At 34.6% G+C, this 13412-nt stretch overlaps 1 protein-coding gene across 1 annotated transcript in view; it reads left to right on the plus strand.

The window, feature by feature from the left end:
- CALCR (calcitonin receptor) overlaps positions 1 to 13412 on the plus strand; it is a 152434-nt gene that overhangs the window by 85826 nt on the left and 53196 nt on the right. The window contains exons 2-3 of the mRNA XM_004045752.5: positions 4338 to 4414; positions 11749 to 11902. Of these exons, the coding sequence (XP_004045800.3) occupies positions 4364 to 4414; positions 11749 to 11902 (205 nt within the window). The 5' untranslated portion in view covers positions 4338 to 4363. The remainder of the gene's footprint in view (positions 1 to 4337; positions 4415 to 11748; positions 11903 to 13412) is intronic.

The raw sequence follows: 13412 nt of genomic DNA on the forward strand, positions 1-13412 counted from the left end.
ATGTCCTGAATGGTATTGCCTAGGTTTTCTTCTAGAGTTTTTACGGTTTGTGGTTTTTATTTAAGAATTTAATCCATCTTGAGTTAATTTTTGTATAAGGTGTAAGGAAGAGGTCCATTTTTAGTTTTCTGCATATGGCTAGCTAGTTTTCCCAGCACCATTTATTTAATAGGAAATCCTTTCCCCATTGCTTGTATTAGTCGGGTTTGTTGAAGATCAGATAGTTGTAGATGTGTGGTGTTATTTCTGAGGTCTCTGTTCTGTTCCATTGGTCTATATGTCTGTTTTGGTACCAGTGCCATGCTGTTTTGGTTACTGTAGCCTTATAGCATAGTTTGAAGTCAGGTAGTGTGATGCTTCCAGCTTTGTTCTTTTTGCTTAGGACTGTCTTGGCTATACAGGTTCTTTTTTGATCCCATACGAAATTTAAAGTAGTTTTTTCTAATTCTCTGAAAAATGTCAATGGTAGTTTGATGGGAATAGCACTGAATCTATAAATTACTTTGAGCAGTATGGCCATTTTCACGATATCGATTCTTCCTATCCATGAGGATGGAATGTTCTTCCATTTGTTTGTGCAATCTCTTATTTCCTTGAGTAGTGATTTGTAGTTCTTCTTGAAGAGGTCCTTCACATCCCTCTTTAGCTGCATTCCTGGGTATTTTATTCTCTTTGTAATGATTGTGAATTGGAGTTAATTTGTGATTTGGCTCTCTGCTTGTCTATTGTTGGATTAAAGGAATGCTTGTAATTTTTGCACATTTATTTTGTATCCTGCGACTTTGCTGAAGTTACTTCTCAGCTTAAGGAGTTTTGGGGCTGAGATGATGGGGTATTCTAAATATAAAACCATGTTGTCTGCAAACACAGACAATTTGACTTCCTCTATTCCTATTTGAATACCCTTCATTTATTTCTCTTGCCTGATTATTGTCCTGGCCAGAATTTCCAATACCATGTTGAATAGGAGCAGTGAGAGAGGGTATTCTTGTCTATGCTGGTTTTCAAAGGGAATGCTTTCAGTTTTCCCCATTCAGTGTGATATTGGCTGTGGATTTGTCATAAATAGCTCTTATTTTGAGATATGTTCCATCAATACCTAGTCTATTGAAGTTTTTAACATAAAAGGATGTTGACTTTTATCAAAGGCCTTTTCTGCATCTATTGAGATAATCATGTGGTTTTTGTCTTGGGTTCTGTTTATGTGACGGATTACATTTATTGATTTGCATATGTTGAACCAGACTTGCATCTCAGGATGAAGCCGACTTGATCATGGTGGATACGTTTTTTGATGTCCTGCTGGATTCAGTTTGCCAGTATTTTATTGAGGATTTTTGCATCAATGCTCATCAGGGATATTGGCCTGAAGTTTTCTTCTTTTGTTGTGTCTCTGCCCGGATTTGTTATCAGGATGATGCTGGCCTCATAAAATGAGTTAGGGAGGAGTCCCTCCTTTTCAATTCTTCAGAATAGTTTCAGAAGAAATGGTACCAGCTCCTCTTTGTAACTCTGGTAGAATTCAGCTGTGGATCCATTTGGTCCTGGACATTTTTTGGTTGGTAGGCCATTAATTACTGCCTCAATTTCAGAACTTGCTATTGGTCTATTCAGGGCTCTAACTTCTTCCTGGTTTAGTCTTGGGAGGTTACCAGGAATTTATCAATTTCTTCTAGATTTTCTAGTTTATTTGTGTAGAGGTGTTTATAGTATTCTCTGATGGTAATTTGTATTTCTGTGGGGTCGGTGATGATACCCCCTTTTTCATATTTTATTGTGTCTATTTGGTGCTTCTCTCTTTTCTTCTTTATTAGTCTAGCTAGTGGCTTATCTATTTTTTAAATTTTTTTTAAAAACCAGCTCCTGGTTTTATTGATTTTTTGGAGGGTTTTTTGGGTTTCTATGTCCTTCAATTCTGCTCTGCTCTTAGTTATTTCTTGTTTTATGCTAGCTTTTGGATTAGTTTGCTTTTGCCTCTCTAGCTCTTTTAATTGTGATGTTAGGGTGTCGATTTGAGATCTTTGCAGCTTTGTGATGTGTGCATTTAGTGCTATAAATTTCCCTCTTAACACTACTTTAACTGTGTCCCAGAGATTCTGGTACATTGTCTCTTTGTTCTCATTGGTTTCCAAGAACTTCTTGATTTCTGCCTGAATTTCATTATTTACCCAGGAGTCACTTGGGAGCAGGTTGTTCAGTTTCCGTGTAATTGTGTGGTTTTGAATGTGTTTTTTAGTCCTGAGTTCTAATTTGATTGCATTGTGGTCTGAGAGACTGTTTGTTATGATTTTAATTCTTTTGCTTTTGCTGAGGAATGTTTTACTTCCAATTATGTGGTCGATTTTAGAATAAGTTCCATGTGGCACTGAGAAGAATGTATATTCTGTTGATTTGGGTTGGAGAGTTCTGTAGATGTCTATTAGGTCCACTTGATACAGAGCTGAGTTCAAGCCCTGAATATCCTTGCTAATTTTCTGTCTCATTGATCTCTCTAATATTGGTAGTAGAATGTTAAAGTCTCCCACTATTATTGTGTGGGAGTCTGAGTATCTTTGTAAGTCTCTAAGAACTTATTTTATGAATCTGGGTGCTCCTGTATAGGGTGCATATATATTTAGAGTAGTTAGCTCTTGTTGAACTGTTCCCTTTACCATTATGCAAGGCCTTCTTTGTCTTTTTTTTTATCTTGTTGGTTTAAAGTCTGTTTTGTCAGAGACTAGGATTGCAACCCATGCTTTTTTTTTTTTTTTTTTTTTTTTTTGCTTTCCATTTGCTTGGTAAATTTTCCTCCATCCCTTTGTTTTGAACCTATGTGTGTCTTTGCACATGAAATGGATCTCCTGAATATAGCACATCAATGGGTCCTGACTTTTTATTCAATTTGCCAGTCTGTATCTTTTAATTGGGGCATTTAGTCCATTTACATTTAAGGTTAGCATTCTTATGTGTGAATTTGATCCATCATCATGATGCTATCTGGGTATTTTGCACAACAGTTGATGCAGTTTCTTCATAGTGCCATTGGTTTTATATTTTGGTGTGTTTTTGCAGTGGCTGGTACTGGTTTTTCCTTTCCATATTTAGTGCTTCTTTCAGGAGCTCTTGCAAGGCAGACCAAATGGTAACAAAATCTCTCAGCATTTGCTTGCTCAGAAATGATTTTATTTCTTCTTCACTTATGAAGCTTAGTTTGGCTGAATATTAAATTCTGGGTTGAAAATTCTTTTCTTTAAGAATGTTGAATATTGGCCTCCAATCTCTTCTAGCTTGTAGAGTTTCTGTTGAGAGGTCTTCTGTTAGTCTGATGGGCTTTGCTTTGTAGGTTACTTTGCCTTTCTCTCTGGCTGCCCTTAATATTTTTTCATTCATTTCAACCTTGAAGAATCTGATGATTATGTGTCTTGGGGTTGATCTTCTCATGAAATATCTTAGTGGTGTTCTCTGTATTTCCTGAATTTGCATGTTGGCCAGTCTTGCTATGTTGGGGAAGTTCTCCTGGATAAAGGATAGGTAAATTCTATAGGTAATACAGTAGATACAGTGCAACAGGAACTTACCAGTTAAGATACAATCATAACCACTCACCCCTAGTTGGAATGTAGGTTTCACACAACTCCCACTGATGAAAAGAAATATATGTATATTTCAAATGTTTAACCCTTTGTTAAGTTTTCTTGTGTAAAATTATCTGCAGAGCCATGAAAAAGCATTTGATATTTGTGACTAAGCAGCCTGTTTGGATGATTATGCTCTTCAGTATGAATGGTGAGCTGTTAAATGACATGCTCAATCATTGCTATGGAAGAAATTTGTTCTTACTAGCAACTTGAAGCTTAAAGAAACATTTATAGGAAAGAAAATTACTCAAAGCTTTAAATAAGGCTACTTTTAGAGTTGGCCTTAGACTACCTAGAGGGCATGACGATTAATTTTTCACAAATTCTAGATTTTATTTGTTCATGTCCAGTGAGGTGACTTCTTGGTGGACGTCTTCATTGCAATTTTCAGCAGCTCTATTAATGACACATGTTAATTGAAGCTGACATGGGTTGCTCTTGCTCTCTTGGAATGTCTTTATTTCTGTCCTAATATGCAAAGGTAGTGCCAGAATTTCTTAATAGGAGGGCCTCAGGTATAACAATCTAGTTGACAGGAAAAGCAATGGAATCTTCACTGCATTTGCATCACAAGCATACTGTTTTTTCTTACATGTGTTTTTTAGGGTGTCTTGGGATGTTGATCCTCTTTAAGTCAAATAGAAGAAATGAAAATGAAATGCCATAGCCAATATTAGAGATATATTAATTTTAGTCTTTGTTGCTTTTATATTTTTCTAGGACAAAGAGATCTTCAAAAACCAAAAATGAGGTTCACATTTACAAGCCGGTGCTTGGCACTGTTTCTTCTTCTAAATGTAAGTAAAACAAAAGTATTCAAAGCCATGCTAATGAATAATGCTGAATAAGGAGGAATGTTTTGAGTGTGATTTAATTAGTATTTGCAAGGGTAGGCATTGGTCTCCAGAAGCCGAAACTAAGTTCCTCAAAGCCATTATTTTGCTTAATATTTTGTTAACAAATATCTCCTCTGAACTGTCTCTAATTTAAATTAGTGTTTATGGTCTACCCAGAAATTTGAGTTTTGTTTACAAAACTTTAGCATTAATTTTAGACATCTCCATATTATCTTAGAAATTAACATAGATGGTAAATAATATTCTCAGGTAAAATATTTTCATGTTGAAAAAACTATGTTTTGAATCTTAGTTCAAAACTATGATTTGAATGATAGTTTCTAGGCTGTTCAATCCTTTTAAAACATCTGGGCTGTTCAGTTCTTTTAAAACTTCTGAACTCTTTCAGTCTGGCTGTTGATTTCAAATGTATTTTTCATCAAAAACTGACTACGGAAACTTCAAGTCTTTATATACCACTATTATTCTATAACTCTTTCTCCAATCTTTTAAATTATGTTCAGTTTGTGTAATTCTATATTGTTTTATTCCTAAAAGATTTAGCAAGTAACCAGAAATATAATCATCTTAGAGAACACTATCAATGCCTATTATTTGTGTCAACATTGTTAACCTAGCATCACATCAGCTTCAATAGCACTAGAAAGGGAGATGAGTAAATTTTATGTAAATCAATGTGGAGCTGCCTTGCTTCTTATCCTTTCTATCACATCAGAGTAACATTTGCTAATAAATTACAGCTGGCAGCAAAGATCACTCAATATCTCATACTGTCATACTGACCCACACAAAGCTTGCATAGGGTTTGAGGATTTCCATTGTTTATTAATGTGTAGTTATAGGCCTACAAGTCTGTCTAAACTGTTTGTCTTTATATTATTCAAGAAAAAAATATTGCTAGTATTTCATAAATGTTAATTTAATTTGTAAGGCAATTTTTATTTTGTAATATTGTACATCAAATAAATGGTTTATGGGAGACTATTAATGCAACCCTTTTGCACCTATTCGGATAATGAGTATAACTTATTTTATTGTCAGGTTGTCTTATCATTTTATCCTATTAAATATTTCTTTAGATAAATTACAGTAAAGTTTTCTAAAAGTAATTAGTATTTGGAAATGCAGGTTTCTTTATGTCACTGGAAATATAATAAAAACACTAAACAAGACTACTATGGAAACTAATAGAATATTTTAATTTGCCGGTAAATACCCAGGCCTTATGTGGTCTTCTATGGATGTAAAAATATTGCTATATATTATTGATATTGTTATTTTTCATAGCTCAAATGAAATCCTAAGTGATCTGGTATAAGTGAATATTTTTGAATAATCATGTTTCATAAATAATTATATTGAACATGACAAAAAAACTAAAGAAAGAACTAAATACTAACAAAATTGTTTGAAGATTATCTAATTACCTTTTTTATTACAAAGGCTTTAGAAAACTCGTAGTGTGTTCAAAAAGCAAAGTAGGTCATTTTTATTCAAAACTTTTACTAACGCAGTATATAATTTAAATATTGAAAAAAATGCACATCTTTGCATGAGCCATGGACAGAAACATTTTATGGCTTGTGGGCACCTCTTGACCAGCAAGCATAACTGAACAGGGCACTTAAATGGGTTTGTGCTCTCTTTGCTGTGACAGAGAGAAATTTGCTTCTCTCTCTGTATTTGGATTATATATTTGATTTGGAGGATTTGTCCATAAAACAAAATTTGATATGTCCATTTTCTTCAAAACATTTATTATGTTCACATTGACACTTCTCAGAGAAAAAAATTTTAATGACGATGTTCCTAATTAATCCCAAATATTACTTTTTAGACAATAGATTGTTGTGAAAATACACTAACTATTGAACTCTATCAACTCGATTTCCATATAGGTTTTAAAGTCTCAATTTGGGTCACCACCTTCAATTAGCCTCTTTCCATTAACCATAACCACCCACTCAATTCCTCTCCCTCCTGCGAGGTATACAGTAAGCTTAGAACAGTGGTTGGTATACAGTGAGCTCTCAGAAAAAGATGCCAGTGACAATGCTGATGACAACAAAGCCAATGGTAATAACAAAGACATAAAAATTAGGTTCTTCAGAGCAGGTGTTATTGTTACTTGTTTACTTATCTATGTTCACCTATTTGCTTTGAATTTATGATATATGCAGTTTCGTTGTTTATATAATGTAAGTAGAATTACACAGTACACCAGCCAGGCATCTGATCCTACCTGGGAAAACCAGGGCTAACACTTTTTACAACAGTGTGCTTTGTCCTTTCTTATTTTGAAATGTGTAAGTAACTGAAAAGCAAAAATAATTATATACATTATCAACATTAAGGATGGTGACATGAAAATCTCATTGGTTGCATCAGTTTGTGGATTCTAGGTTTACATACTTTTTAGAGCAGTTTTGCATGTGGCAATCAATAGGAAGCTCTCCCTTCAGCACAGCAGCTTGGGTCCATACACTCAGTGGGCTTGAACTATTGCAGAGATGGACCATTTCTCAAAGTTCCACGAAGAACAGCTCTGTAACTGTCTCTGTACTTCTAGAAACTGCCTGTAACCCAAAAGCAACCTGACTGTCCTACATCACAGTAGGAATTGCATAAGCATATGACCATTTCAAATCAGATTCCTTTCCTGTGGATTCCATGATTAGTGTGGATAAAATCAAGAATGTAAGCTCTATGAGAGCAGGTGGCTTGCCAGTTTGGTTCACTGCTGAATTTCCAGAACCTAGAAGAGTGCCTGACATGTGAGAGGCACTCAAAGTATTTGTCGACTGAAAAAACCTGATGATGTTTGGGCTGCTGACTACTGCTGTTGGTGGCAGCTTGGTGGTCGTATGTGTGACGCCATTTACTTGAACCTTTAGGAGTGACATCACATATACGGCAGCTAAACTGCTACATGGGACAACAATTAAGAGTTTTGTTTGTTTGTATGTTGAAAAATCATGTAAGATGGTTTATATGCAAAGCTTTGAAAACTGATGTTTATTCAGAAAAACAATATGCCCTTAATATCTCATTTCTATCTGGATGTGACCATATAATCATATTTTTATTTAACCCCCTGAAATAAGTAGTATAGACACAACACTTATAATAAGTAGGATATTTTAAGCCTCTTACATTGCTTGGTAGTTTCATCCAATCACTACTGGTTTTATTTTGTCTCTGTATTGCTGAAAATGATACCACCTTCCCAGCAATTCTTATTTGTATAAAATTATCAGCAAAAGTTTAACATTTAATAAACTTTATGAAATTTGTATATGTGTTATTTTTAAGCAGTAGTAATTCCATGATTGTAATTATATATATATTATATATATAAAATCATACATATACATATATTTATATGTTTATATCTATCTATCTGTCTATCTATCTATCTATCTATCTATCTATCTATCTATCTATCTATACAGTCAGCCCTCTGTATCCATGCGTTGTACATCCATAGATTGAACCAATCTCGGATAGAAAATATTCAGGAAAAAATTGTATTGAAAACATACAGACTATTTTTCTTTTTATTATTCCCTAAATAATACAGTATAACAACTATTTACATCATATTTACATTGTACTAGGTATAAATAATCTGGGGATGATTTAAATAATACAGGAGGATGTACATAGGTTATATGCAAATACTACACCATTTTATATGAAGGACCTAAGCATCCTCAGATTTTGGTATCCACAGGAGGTCCTGCAACCAATCCCCTGAGTATACCAAGGGATGACTGTATGTATAAACGTAATGCCCCAATGGGTATGTTATTTTAGGAAGAAGGCCACTGAGACATTCATCTACTGTTGGGAAAATTCCATCTTCAGTGCTCAAATATGAACCAGATCAGGAACTGATGCAGATTATTACTGCTCATCTGACAACAGAGGTTCTAATTTTTCATTCCTTCAGTGTTGAAACAATCTCTACTGAACCAGCTTCAAACAAGTTCACTGGAGTTTGTTTCAATATTGCAAGAATGATAAGATGGAAGCTACTTTCATCAGCATGAATTATAACTACTCGTATACAGATTGTCATATTTCCACTGTTACTGATGTTAAAACTGCACTAAAGCAAATAAAAATATAATTGAAAATACAAGCATAGAGTTTTCTACTTGTTATCCTCGGACATACTATTTGCCTATGGTTTCCATGAATTTCCAACTAGAGCAAGAAGATCTCTTGGTTGGTTGTCAGCCATATAAAAAGAGAATTCAGAATGTTACTTTTGGGAAGAAAGCCAGATTTAAACAAAATACTTCCTAGTGTTTAGCATATCTAATACAAGTGACAGATAAGATTTATATATGACATCATGTTCCATCTTCTAATTCGATTTGAAGATGGTGAGAAAATGGTCCAGAAATTAATAATACATCAAATGATCATTCTCATATTAACTGAAGATTTTAGAGCCACAAAAGAAGAATCTAAAATAAATGTATAAGCTGAACCAATAATTAATATCTCTATTGTGAAGGCATCATGATCCATTCTTGCTTTGATGGTTACCTGATATGTAATTGAGTTTTTAAAACACATATATTCATACAAATGTTGAGTAAAAAGAAACCTCGACATGGAATCCCTTCAAATTACTCTTTTTTAAAAATTTTGCAAATCGTGTTCCAATTCCATTAGGAATATCTAAGAATTTTATGACTGATGGTTCTTTATTGTTCATAATTTCAAGTATCAGAAATATATTTTATAGCATTGGTCCATCTTGCCAGACTGTAAGCTCTATGAGAGCACAATCTACACTTATTTTATTCAGCACTGTATCCTCAGCATCTGGCACAATGTTGGGCTCATCAAGTTTGATCAATATTTGCTGACTGATCTGAAGACCAGTGGGGAAAGTGTCATATATCAAAAGAATTGTGTTCAGCTCCACTGGTAAAGGATTTGCACAGTTATAATCATTTTTATGGGTTCATTACTTTCTCTTCTGACCTAAATTCAAGAGACATTAAAATTAGAAATAAACAAAATGTTTAAAGAGTAGTGTCAACCTTATTCACAATTGGTGTCCATTTGAAGTTATCACAGTAATGTTATAATAATGATAAGTATTCACCCTCTTCTCTTTGCAAGCTATTTCCACTAGGATGACTTGCTACCATCTCCAAATCTAACCCAAAATAGGACTTACTTACCAAGGGGAAGAAGTTCCCCCTAATAAGGTTTTCCTTTCCCAGCATCTTCCCTTTCTTGGGAACTATTTTTTTCCCCAAATATCTAGGCTAATTATCTGGGCTATTTGACTATTACTGTTTCCCATTCCTTGTATTCAAATATGCCTTCATGTTTTTATTATTGAGAAGGTGCTAAGAGTGGTACTTTCTTGTTCCAACAAGGACTGATCTAGTCCAGCCAGGCCTTCAACTTCCTGGCTGCCCCCACCCCACCCCGCAACTTTAACCTGTGGACATCTGATGCCTGCTGCATGAATTTTACTAAAAATTCTCCTTTCACAACCTTCGCTGATCAAAAATCTACAAAACATCTTTATCATATATATTATGTTATATACCATGTTTTAACAATATTAGCTAAAATGTTTTGAACCTTTCATGTCCCTGACACTTGGTGTTTATTGTCTTGTTCATCCTCACAACATGACAGATGATAAATATTATTCTTACCGCTCTTCTTATTTTACGTTTCCTAGGTTGAGGAAACAGATCTAGTGAGAGGTTGCTAACCTGCTCAAAGTGACAAAACAAGTTTTAACTCTTTTTTTGTTATCTGAAGATTCAGATAATGCAGTCTTGAAAGCAAAGTCCTGACCTTCTTACCCTCAAATATGCTCCCCTTCAGGCAAGATGGTTTTCTCACAGTGGCTCATGCATGTCATTTCCAACCTCCAGACTTTTGTGGGAAAGGTCCCTCCATCCCAAAAGGCTTCTCGAACCCCCTTGTGCCTATGCAGAAACTTCCCACACTCAAGATTCAATTCAAATTCTACCTTGTATCTGTAGCCATCCTGAATGTTTTTGCTCCCTACTCTCTCCAAACTCTGAATTTTGATTGGATTCTGTGCTGGACAGCTTAGCAGTTAGTGATGTGCTGTCATGTAGGACATATACAATGACACACAAGGAAAACAGTGAGGATTCACCATGAAGAGCCAGGAATATACATGTCAACTTAATAGGGATGAGTTTTGTTTAGAAACTAGCACATATAGAAGAGTACATAACACCACTTCTGCCATCAATACAGTTGGAGAAACTTCAATCTTAGAATTGAAGTTTCAAAGGGTATGATAGAAATTAAGCAGCATTCCTAAATTTAGAAAGAGGAAAGTCAGTGCAGGCTGATGCTTTTAGGTCTCCTCAAAAAAAGAAAAAAAATCTCTATGCAGAACATGGATATTAAAAATTCACAGATTCCAACACCACTAAAAACATTGGTCATAGCCACAAAAGAAATTGAAATCTTTATAAACACAAGTTAGGAAGAACAGTGTGACAGAGTGATCTTTTCAAACACCCACATTACCTTTGAAAAAGAGAGGCTTGTGATGGTGATGATTAACTGAAACTGAAAAAAACTATTGTCAATCTGTACCAAAATGCAAATGTGCTGAGATAAATATCTAAGAAATACATTGATTTTTCATTAGTGAACGTGAATTGCCCTGTACAGGTCATCTGCTGTTGAAACCAATTTAAGGAGATTATGGTCAATTATGAGGAGCAGAAAACATATTTTGTTTGTTCCATGATTCCATGGATAAATTTCTGGCAGTGTACACAGCACCAATAAAATTTAGCTGAAAGAATCAAATAAAAAAGCATATTTATTGAACTATGTCTATTTTTTAATAACATGATTCATGATTCTTAAGAGTAAGGCAAAGTTGATTTCATATTTGTATTTTTTGAAAATTAGATTATTTGTTTTGTTTACTTCTAAACTTTAGAATCATAATACAGTTAAAACAATCCTAGCTGATAAAGAGGTATATGAGTGTGTGTAGGTGTTATCCATTTTCAATAGTAAATGGAAACTAATGCAAATATAAAATGTGCCAGTAGAATTTGTAGATGAAATGTAAAAACATTTTTTGTAATATATATGAAAAAACTGTACATAGAGACCATGAATAAGTATTGCTTAGAGAGCAAAAATAAATGTTTTCAAACTTTTTCATTGTCTCATTTATTTGTGCTCACCCATTCCTCCTGTCTATAAGTAACTGATTTTTCTTTTTAATACAGCACCCAACCCCAATTCTTCCTGCCTTTTCAAATCAAACCTATCCAACAATAGAGCCCGAGCCATTTCTTTACGTCGTAGGACGAAAGAAGATGATGGATGCACAGTACAAATGCTATGACCGAATGCAGCAGTTACCCGCATACCAAGGAGAAGGTAAAGAGAAGGATATATATGAACATATGTTTGAAACACCATTACAGACATTTTCTTTTGTGGTTAAATATGTGTTGAATAATTTTAATTTAATATGCCAGCAGTTTTCACACTATGGTATGTTTGTGTATTTCATGCAGTGCATATGCCTAATTTCTTTGCCCAAGTTCATCTGACTGCAGTTTGGCTAACATCTGCCCTCATGATAAAATTACTGCAATAATTCAGTATTTACACCTGGTGAGCCAGAACAGTAAAGGACCGAGTGAGGGAGGGGATGTACAAAATGACAGGAAAGGGAATTGGAAAATAGAGGGCAGAGAATTTGCCTGAGGTGGACCCTATCAAACCCTATCTTGCTTGGATTAATTAGGTAGTATCTTCCCTTTAACTGTCAATTGGTTGGCATACTATTCATCCACACTTTCTGGCCCCACTTTCCAGGAGAATTACAAAAAGGTACCTCCTAGCCAGACATTGTTTATCTACCAGCTTCTCTAGAATGGCTGTATGTGACTGCCCAGATATTTTCAGGTCTAAACATATTCTATTAGCTGTAGAGGACCCATAGAAAAACAAAAGGGGAGATGTGATGGGCAAGCTCATTGCAACATCCCTTTAAATTCTACTTGTCCCCTGAGGCATTTGAAAAGATTCAGTAAGATCTTTTACTATATATATATATATATATATATATATATATATATATATATATATATATATATATATATATATTTGAGACAGGGTCTCACTCTCTCGCCCAGGACGATCCTCCCACTTTAGCCTCCTGAGCAGTTGGGACTACAGGTGCATGCCACCATGCCCAGCAAATTTTTGTATTTTTTTGTAGAGATGGAGTTTTGCCATGTTGTCCATGCTGGTCTCCAACTCCTGGGCTCAGGAGAGGCTCCCAAAGTGCTAGGATTACAGGCGTGAGACACTGCATCTGGCCTACTACCATGTACATTTTAAGACAACCCAACTTGGTAGGGGAAAATATGGTAAAATATACTCTGTTACTGCACATTCTTTGCTTTCAAATAGTTCAGGTTTTAGTTTGTAGTTCTTAGTTTTACCATTTTCCTTTAAACAAAAACATCAAGTCAACTGAAAGGCAGATACATATTATTCTTCTGTCTGCAGTAATTTCAGTGTTTATCAAGAACTGAACAGGCATTAGATATAACTCTGACCAAAGGAGAAACAATTTCGTTGAAGCCAATGAGACAATAAAAACACAGAACTGATATTTTTGGGGTTTTCTGAGAGCTCTTTTCATTTTTTAAATAATTTTTGAGAGCTTTCTTGAAAGCCTGGATCTGATTCTTTTGAATACATACCTTTATAGAAGTAAATCTTCATGGTTTTAGGTAGAATTTTTTTTTTTTTTTTTTGAGAGAGGGTCTTGCAGTCTTTGGGGCATTTGCTTTTTTGATACACTCAACTTTGGAACCTTTTACAAAGTAGAAATAGAACCCTGCTTGTCATCCAATGAGATAATTTGGTCACA

This window comes from Gorilla gorilla, chromosome 6 (assembly GCF_029281585.2).
Source record: "Gorilla gorilla gorilla isolate KB3781 chromosome 6, NHGRI_mGorGor1-v2.1_pri, whole genome shotgun sequence".
In the NCBI taxonomy this organism is placed as follows: Eukaryota; Metazoa; Chordata; class Mammalia; order Primates; family Hominidae; genus Gorilla; species Gorilla gorilla.